Raw genomic sequence first — 9,905 nt, 5'->3', positions numbered from 1 at the left:
GGACATACCTGTCACACACATCAAACACAAAACTCAAAGAGGATGCAGTATTAACTTACTTCCCACCACCACTGCTGAGTGCTGGTGCTGGCCTTGTCAGCAAGTCTGAGATCTGGGAAGATAACTTGGTCTTTGCAGCAGTCTGCTGCTGCACTCTGACCTCTGCAGCATCTGCTAAATGCATCAATGTCTTTCGCTCCGGGCTTTCTTCAAAATTTTTACAGCCAATGCATTTGCATATGGAAGAACACATGATTTTTGCCTGAAAGAAACAAACAAAACATAAGAAACTTGTTGCAAGTTTGACTCCCCTTATGAGAAACCACAACAAAAAGATCTTATTTTAATCTCTTACCAACTAACCACTAGAGCCAACTCTCAAGCAGTGGTCTTCTCTCTTAATTCTTACCTCAAATTGAGATGTCCCAGATGTATACTTCAATCGAATCATAGAGCATAGAATGTAAATAAGTGGTTTCCCACTCATCCCTTTCTTCATCAACCTCCAGTTTCAGGTGTAATTTAGATAGCTGAGTTTTGAGAAAGGGCAGTCTGTCTCTACACTGTCTCTGCATTCACAGACTGATCAGTTAGCAGATGAAGTAACAACTTCTGCTTTTGAATTCCACAGACACATTATATCCCACAGCATCTGTGGGATGCTGCTTCAACTCCTCCTAGGGACTTGGTACAGTAGATTTCTTTAGGAAATGGTGATATTCAGTAAAGAACAAATCCAAGCCTAAGTTCAAAGTTGTTAAATTGTTTAAAATTAAAATTACAGAACAGTAGCAACCAATTTTTCCATGTACATGGCTTTCTATTTGCAAACTTCTGGGAGAAGAGGCAGCATTTCAGGAATGAAAACAAACAGAAGAGAAAACATTATAGCAATACAAGGAAGAGACAAAGCAAATGAGAGAAGTCACTACACTAAAAGAGAAAAGCTGCTATTGTTCAAATGAGATAATGCTTCATACCTCATAACATTCGCAGTAGTTTTTGAGACATCCCGAGCGCTTACAGTTACACCCTTTGCTGTGCCTCCGATCTGATTCTCCCTCCTTTCCTTTCCCTATTTTGGGCTTGAAGGCTTCAGGGTTTCTGTCCAGGCAGGCCTGTCAATGCAGACCCAAAGGGTCAGTCATTGCATGCAGGGAGCAGAATTTAGAGGTGCAATAAAAGAGCTTAAGCCTTACACATGTGGGAGGAGATCAGGGCATTATATACCCACTCTGCCCCACTCTGGAGCTTCAGAAAAAAGAAACTTAATGACTTTGATCCCAGGGGGAGGGGAAGAGGCCCCTCACCTTTATTGCTTTTTGCCTATCATTTTCATGGTCCAGGTTGTTATAACAATTTGTACAGTTGCAGTTATTGCAGAATTCACCGTTTGCAAAACAGTCACAATACCTGAAACAGAAGATGCAGAAGGCATTTGTAAATATTGACCATTACATTGGTGTGTGAGTATTGACTCCCACACTGCAGTACCAGAAGTCCCTACTCTGGCATCAATATGGGTGAGAGTCATCCTATGCTCAACTCCACACACACAAGCAGTACCAACCTCACTGCAGAGCCAAAATCCTCTCTAGTGCAAGTCTAGCAGCTGTCTAAAGACACAGGAGGAGCTCAAGGGTGTCCCCTGAGCTCATCACATAGCACAAGTTCCCCAAGCAGCCAGAGAAGTTAACGAGACTTGTTCAGAGAGTGACTCTTGAGTCACCCACATATTGAGGCCCAGTCTGCTGCAGCCACCTTACAGCCAGCTCCTGAGCCAGTCAGCCCAAGCCAGGAGCCCTCATACAGCCAAAACAAAAGGCAAGCAATTGGAGTGACAGTTCACAGGCAAACTAACCCAGCAAGGAGCTTTTTTTGTTGTTAGTTTTGCCCTTGAGCTGGGATGGAAGAAGAGAAAAGGGATAACAATTGGTACATCTCAACAACCAGGGGAAGGATCTGAATGAGGATAAAGCAGACTTTAAAAAGGGACACATATACGAACAAAAAGCAGCAAAACATGGACAGGGAAAGCCAATCATGTTGCCATGCCTCTTATGCACCTCTGGTGCCTCCCATCAAAAACAATATCTCACCAATCCACAGACTCACAGATCTAATACATGTAAATTCCACATTCGTTCCCAGCTCAAACATGGCCTTAGGCCACAACAAACTCCAACGTGTTTCAAAGCTTCCAGGACTACCACCAGCTAATAGCTAAAAACTGCTGATCCTCTTCACTTGCTTTGCAAATCCTGCTGGGGGTGTGTGGTCATTTTTTGAAGCATAAACCCATTGCTAAACTGGCCTTCTGTGGCTTGCCCAGCCTAGCACGACATAAATGAGATTAGGGCTGCCCTGGAGCTCACTGCAACCCTTCATTAAGTTGAACTGGATTTTGGAGATTTTTATCATCTTGAATGGTCCCAGAGACAAAACAAAATCAAAAGCTTTTACAACCTGTAATAGCTCTCCTTTCTTTTTTAAAATTCAGTGGTAGAATAGTCCTGGTTTCCAAAAGAACCAGGGCCAGTATCAATCCAGAGAAAATAACTGAGTTGACTTCTTAGTAGAAAAGGCTATGTGCCTACATTACATGAGCATTTGGGAAAAAATAAGTTCCCCTCCAGACAAAAAAAAAAACAACCCAACGTTTTACTAGTAAGAAAGCACCTGTGCCAGAGTGAATTAACCATCTGCTCTGCACCAATGCCCAGAACATATAACATCAGTGAACAGTTTGCTTCCTAAGAGCATTCTGAAGGTGCAAATTATTCCCAGTGATGCCAATTCCTCTCCCAGCATTTCTAGGGCACATTCAGGCACCAAAACCCAAAACCTCACCCGTACACCTCTAAAATACATTGGGGCAGTGTGAGGTCAGTCATGTATGCAAAATATCTGAAAAAACAGCTACACATCTTCCTGCTATGCAACAGAGAAGTCTGAGACCAGGAAACACAGGGCACACCTCCCCATACAGAGGTGGGTGCACTACACAAGCTTAAAAGTTCAAACAAACTTCTTAACTTGGGTTCAGATGCCATTGCATCACTTCCCCTTCAAGTACCACACCCCTGATTTCCTCTTCATTGTCTAGGATTCAGGGAACTACAGATTAATTTCAGTATCTCCTCCCATTCCTGTCCCAGAAATATCAGTAAACTGACTCTGATCAAGGTGAAGAAACTCTCCTCAGCTCCAAATGTTTTTGTGTCAAATTCTTACAAATACATGGAAAGGAACAGCACAATATCTCCTGGATAAGAGATAGACCTATCAGTGAAGAATCACTTGTCTATTCTATCTTTTAATAAAATATACAAAGCCCAATTTTTCTGAAGTATTTGATCTAGCATGGTATTACTGATGCACTTCACCAAAGTACAGTAAATTCCTACAAATGATACCAAGAGATACCATTTCACTCATGGTACCAACAAGGCAACCAGAGCTGCTGAGTGGAATTGGCTCCACCATGGTACACGATGCAAAATCAGACAATTTTATATGTTATGGTCCATATAGCTCACAGGAGCTGCAAAATGACACAGGCTCTGCAACAACTCCACCAATATCCACTTTAAATCAGCATCTAGGCATAAAATTTCTGATGTACTTCAAACCATTATATTCTGATACTTGGTGCACATTTGTGATGTTAAAAATAAGGCTTAAAAGAACAAAAAAACTGTACCAAGCTGTACTTACAATTTCAAACACAGAGACTTAGTACAATTGCAAGGCTTCCTGGGGCGGTTTGCAGACTCAGAAGAAATTATTCTGGGGGGAGAAAAGGGCATTTATATTTACACTTTTATCAGTTTCTTCCTATTTTAAATTCATGTAAACAGCTCAAAATAAAAACTTTGAAAAAAAATCTTTCTATTCCCCTTGCATTAGTTTTTTGGCTGACTGTGTTTAAGTAACTGTTATAAATAGTGCCTTTGCAACCCAGAAAGAGATGGATTATTTGCTGCAAATTTGGATGCATGCCTGAAGCAGAAATTAGGCTTTAAAGCTAGAGGAAGCATAACTAAAAACTGGAGTCAGGGAAACCTTCCCCAGAATCCCTTCAGTGGGACCAGATGCAACCAAAATTCATGCAACGTGATTGTGCCTTTTCTTTTGTTCTCCTTGGAATTAAAAAAATCCAAGAAAACAAAAAAATAACCCCTCTGGAATAATGGGAAAGCAAGGCAAACCACAGTATTCAGTTTTCAGATAAATTCTATAGCAGACACGGTCTTTAACTGCTCCTAAGACTTGGATTTTGTGACACTAATCACATCTGATGAGATTTATTCCATCCCTATCCAGCAATTTCTGCACGTAATACCAGGGAGATTAAATCAAACCCGTTCATTTGAATAGCTGCATCTGGATTTGCGATTAGTTTGCATCAGTTGAGGCTGCAGCAACAAAAAGCAACTTCATGTTCACAATTTCCAGCAAACAGTAACACAAAAGGACTGTGCAGAACAGCTAAGCCTGCTGGATTGGCAAAGGGAAAATAATATATGTTAGCTGTTATTTTCATCCTTAAAGGAAAAATGCAAGACTGAAAAAACCCAAAGCCTCCTATCAGGATTCATTTTGCTGTTTGGCTCAATTTCTGCATGTGTTAAGCATCTAGCTTATATGTTGTCCAGAACCTCTCTGCAGCAATATTGAGAAATAGTTGAGGCCTGTAGCTCACAGGTGCTGCTGCAAATAAAAAAAAAAAAGAGCAACAGGGAGCTTTCAGGTCAACTTCCTGCTACATGAATTCAAAAAACAGAAAGGAAAACACAGCTTTGATCAAGAGACTGGCTCAAATGTCAGAGAGATCCATGTCTGACCCTTCAGTCAGAGGTAAAAATCACACCACAGCAGACTTGAGAATTCCCCAAACCGAACTCCAAGACCTCATGCTTATTCAAGCAGCCCATTCTACAGGTTTTGGGATTTTTTTCAGAACTCTTACCCATTAAATGGCAGCCGTGCCTGGGACTGGACACTGGATGTCCCTGTGAAGCCAGTGTTGCTTGCTATGGATACATAGGATGACTGTTGGAGCTAACAAAACAAAAAGGTTAATGCTTGACATGAAAGAAATTATAAACAAGAGGATGTGTCTAGTCTTTAAATTAGCTTTCCAGATATTGCTACAAAAATAACTTGCTTCTAAGAACACTTTTATACACTTACAGAACTTGGACCAGGTGGCAACTTCCTGCCTCCATACTTAGCATAAAAATATTATTTTAGATTGTACTTTTTGTTGTCCATCACAGTGTCTAGATCCATACAGATGACAGGGTTAACACACAGAAATGTTCAGATCACAAACAGCTCCTGTTCCTAAAAACATGCTCATTTTCCCCCTAAAAGAGCAGAATCACTTCCTGCACAAATTAGTAGCTTCCTTTATATACAAGCCACTTACTATGAAAGTAAGCAAAATGGTTTGCATTCCAACTCCTCTGTATACCTCAACCCACCATTTATTTTTCACATTAAAAACCCAAAATCTCATAAGAACCTGCCAAACAACACTGCTCTGGGCTACCTTCTTTAGCATTACCTACAAGCAGCTGTTTGCTCCTGCTGGGACAGGTTCTGGGGACATATTGGCACATGGCAAGATACAGATCTGCTGGGGCCAGGCAAACAGGGACAGGCTGTGACTGGAACACAAACCTCAGAGGAGAGGTCCAACAGATGCTGGTGTTAAGTAAAATTTGGAGATCTAGACTGGAAGGACACAGTAACAATCTTCAGGGTCAAACTGCAACTGTGACAAAATCAAAAGGCAACCAGAAACCAGTCTGGTACCAGTAATGCCAGGAAATATCAGAGTCTTTGTTTCTACAATCTTCAGACTTCAGCAGAACACTTCATTTATTCCCTTTTCATCCTGGTCAGATCCTGCAAAGAGCAAAAATCTAATCCCTAGGCCTCAGCTGGAGTGACTGGTACCAGCTGCTTCTGACCCCTGGCAATGTGCTTAGCATTAACTAACACCATTTTATAATGAAGACAGCCATTCTCTGTGACCAAGCAGGTCACATATATGCTGCCTTTCTCCTCATCATCAGGCCCTGAAGGTCCGGTGAACCAAGCAGACAAAACAATAGGATTTCTTCTTCCTCTCACTACAGGTCCCAGGATTCCTGGTGGTGACTGTCAGGGACCAGGGAAGTGTAACAGCACACAGAGCAGTTATAAAATCAAGCTGTTCCAAGTCCTAAGTGACCTGTACTCTTTCATATGATTTTCAAGTCTAGGTTATGATTGCTAAAGTGATGAAGCAAACTGTTCATCAAGATCTGACCCAATATGCAGGGTCTAGGTGATTAGAAATTCCAAGTTGAGATCTAGGTGATTAGAGTAAGTTGGCATTATAAATTCTGTACTACACCACTCAAAATTGCACTACACTGATTCTGCCTACAGAAATGCTGTGCTATTATGCTAATAAAAACTCCTTTGAGAAAACAAAGCTTTAATTGCAACCATGATTGAAATTAAAGTGCCATCGTCATTCTGCCAAGGGTCCCCCTAACAGAAACTGTTGCCCAGTGTCAGGTGGCAGTCACAGAGCAGAAATCTTTAAGAGAAAGGCAGAATATTCCACAAGAGCAGCATTTACATAACCATCTCTGGGAAATGCCATACCTGTGTGACATACTGAGCTGGAAGGACTGCATAGCCAACATTTCCTGTGCCAGGGGCTGGTGCCAGCACAGTGCCTGGGGGGAGGTTGGTGAGGTTGGGCTGGATCTGTGGCAGTGGAGTGGCTGGCATGATAAGTCTTTGTTGGGGCTGACTGGTAGTGACTATTTGAGAAGTTGAGTTGATTGGTTTGGGCACCACCTGAGAGAGAGAAAAGAGCTCTTTATGAAATCAGTGTTTCAGTCATTCAGAACACGCTTTGATTAGCAGAACAGTTCTTTACAGAGCTGGAAGCAGACTTTTCTCTGTGCAGCCAAACCAGGTCAGGACTATTACATGACTTAGAGCCAACTCACCTGTTTCACAGTCTGTGCTGGCACTATGGGAACTGACATCCGCACGGGGGTCGCGTTCACCACCACGGGCTTCGCTGGGGTCAAGAAACAACATCACATCAATGTGTGTTAGTCACTCCAAATCCACAGTTCAGCCCTTCAGACTGTCACATGTGCACAACACAGAGGTACTTAGCACTGTCACTCATGTCTACACCCAAGTGTTGCATGCCAACACCTTTGTAAACAGGTCTATGGCACACATTTCACAGCAATGGATTAAAAAACCAGCCAGGGGCAGACCTCCTCTGGACACTGGATTTCCCTTACATCCCTTTTCCCTTTGAAATCTTTTATTCCATCACCCCTCTGGAAAGCATGGACAGAAACCAGCAAAAACACCTGACACTTCTAAAGCAATTTACATGGAAGGATCTTCATGTTACAGAAGTTTTGGCAATATGCTTGTGGGCTGTCCTGCCTTCACACTCTTCATATAAAGGAGATGAGAGAGGCCATGAAATTTGGTCAACTAGGGAAAAGCATGCTCCCAGGATTCAGGCCCAACTACAGAGCAGTTTGACACAAAGGAGCATTTTCACATACAGACCAGAGGTAGCAACAGAATATGGAATTTATGGAAGTCTTACCACAAAACCAAGTACATCTGGCAGTCTTCACAGATCTCTGTTATGTATTCATTTTAATTGTTACAGAACAAACATGAAAGAAAAACCCAACAGAGGCTTCAGACAATGTCCCCAGCAGCACTTACCCTGTTGCAGAGGCTGAGTATTCGTACTGGGATTTTGACTGGCAGATTGGGTTGAACTACTGGCTGTTGTGGCAGTAACGAGTCTGACATAATGGAACTTGCTCCCAGGTACCTGAATCTGCTGAACATTGGGTGCAGTTGCCAAGGGAATAATTGTCTTAAATTGAGATGTACCCACTCCTCCTACAGTAATGGTCTGCACTGCTGATTTCACAGCCTGTTAAGCCAACACAGACAGCACAAAGTTACTTGTACAAAGGCAGAAAGAACATCAATATGTTTATTTCTCAATTTGTCAGTGAGCAACTCTAGCATAACATTTGTACCCTTGAGAAGGAAGACAGTTACCCTCTTTTTGCTTTCAAAAGTAAAACAGATGCAGAGATTAAATGCCTCTCAACATCTCAGAGTAAACTCAGTTCCATTTTCAATGCTCTACACCAAACACCAGAGTAAACTAGTATTTATATGAGTAGGGTGACTCAGGCCACTTCACAAGATACAACATCTGCCAAAACTATTTTCAGTGCCTACAGAGAACATGGCTAGGTTTGTCTTCCACAACCAACAACCAAACATAGAAATATTCCTGTCATTAAAAGCACACGGTAAGAACTTGCAGAACAGTTTGTCTGGACTGCATCATAATTTATCTGCATATGTACAGATATGTCCTGTTAAGAAAGTTGGTAATTAATCCACAGAAATCACTGTGCAACCCTTGTGAGGAAAAGGGAACAGAATCCATAACTGATGGACATCAGAAAGAGTACAAGCTGAGAAATGAAAGAAGCAAGAACAATGAGAAGTAGCAAAAAAAATTCATTAAGAAAAAAGGCAAAATGCTGAAAGAAAGTGAGCTCAGCAGACCTGTGCTACCTTACAGCTTGAATCTGCAAAAGTTCATCTTTCCAACTTTTCTCAAACTACAAACTAAAAACAAGAAAGTTTAATTTCATTTAAACACATTCATAAGTCTACTGGTTTGATAGCAGCCTCTTTTACCAGACCTGCTCAACCTCAAACCTTGATTTCTTCCTTTTCCTGCTTCCATTTAACTTTTTTTTAGAGCTCAGGTTTTTATTCTCAGTATCTTTTACTATTGGTATAAAGCATTACTACTGGTCCTTGACATCAAGTTTAAGTATTATGCTTGGTTGTCAGTATGATGTAAATTCTTATGAGAACATTTTCCCAGCTGCCCAGTTTTCAGCAACTACAGAAATGAAATCTCAATTTGCACATATTTCACTAGAAAAACAACCCTGCTTTTCTAAAAGATATTTTCTTGGGAAGTTTTATTTTTCTTAAGACATTTTATACCTTAACAAGCCAGAGCATCAAAATAAGCACTGTGTGCAAGCATGGTCACAGACATTGTCAAAAGGAGACCTGTTCTCTCTAGCACACAAATGAGCAGCTGCTATCCAAGGACAACTGGGAAAATTGTAAAATTCAAGGGACAGTTCTCTTCTAAAGGCATGTTCTTGAGCCCAGTGAAGACAGGTGAAGCCCTTGTGTTGTGTCAGATAGCTTTGCAACAGAACTCCCACAGACATCTCCATTTTTTCATTTAGGGTGCTTGCATTAGAGAGACGTAACCTTTTAACAACTATTTCAGAAGACAATTTTCTCTGAGAAAAAAAACCAGTTCAAATCTATGTGTTGTCCATACTCCCATATCAGTATTCCAATTATTTCCTGCATCAGTAAGATAAAACTGGGAAAATCTGTCTGAGTGTCTGGTCTCATGTTGTAGATGTGTGTCCACTCCCTGCTATATCCATACTCTGGATATATTTACACCCATTCACACCCCTTCATGTTTACCACAACAAGAGTACAGATATTGCAATAGAAAAAGATTTACCTAAGATCACAAAAGAGGAAAACAGCAAAAACTGTCATTTGTAAGAAAGGTCAGTTTTGTCTTGTGATTAATTAATGCAAAACTATTTATAAAAGCTATTATGGAAAAGCCCATTTTTCTAGAAATGAGACATGGGAAATAAATAATTTCTGGTTCTGTAGGTTTCAGCCCAGACCTCTACAGCAGGAATGTGAACTCCACTGCTGCAAACCTCAGAAATACCTGGAAAGCAGCCCTAGGCAGTGGCATAGAAACATTGGCA

General features: G+C 41.2%; 1 protein-coding gene across 1 annotated transcript in view; it reads right to left on the bottom strand.

The window, feature by feature from the left end:
- The window catches only part of LIN54 (lin-54 DREAM MuvB core complex component), a 38,481-nt gene that overhangs the window by 2,971 nt on the left and 25,605 nt on the right, over nt 1–9,905 (bottom strand). Inside the window, exons 7-14 of the mRNA XM_059469833.1 lie at nt 7,774–7,990; nt 7,020–7,093; nt 6,667–6,864; nt 4,973–5,064; nt 3,718–3,789; nt 1,311–1,413; nt 981–1,118; nt 60–262 (exon numbers count right to left, since the gene is read on the bottom strand). Coding sequence (XP_059325816.1) covers nt 60–262; nt 981–1,118; nt 1,311–1,413; nt 3,718–3,789; nt 4,973–5,064; nt 6,667–6,864; nt 7,020–7,093; nt 7,774–7,990 — 1,097 coding nt within the window. The remainder of the gene's footprint in view (nt 1–59; nt 263–980; nt 1,119–1,310; nt 1,414–3,717; nt 3,790–4,972; nt 5,065–6,666; nt 6,865–7,019; nt 7,094–7,773; nt 7,991–9,905) is intronic.

This window comes from Ammospiza nelsoni, chromosome 4 (genome assembly GCF_027579445.1).
Source record: "Ammospiza nelsoni isolate bAmmNel1 chromosome 4, bAmmNel1.pri, whole genome shotgun sequence".
NCBI lineage: Eukaryota > Metazoa > Chordata > Aves > Passeriformes > Passerellidae > Ammospiza > Ammospiza nelsoni.
Note: the sequence above shows the minus strand (reverse complement) of the source record. Positions and strands in the feature narration are given on the sequence as shown.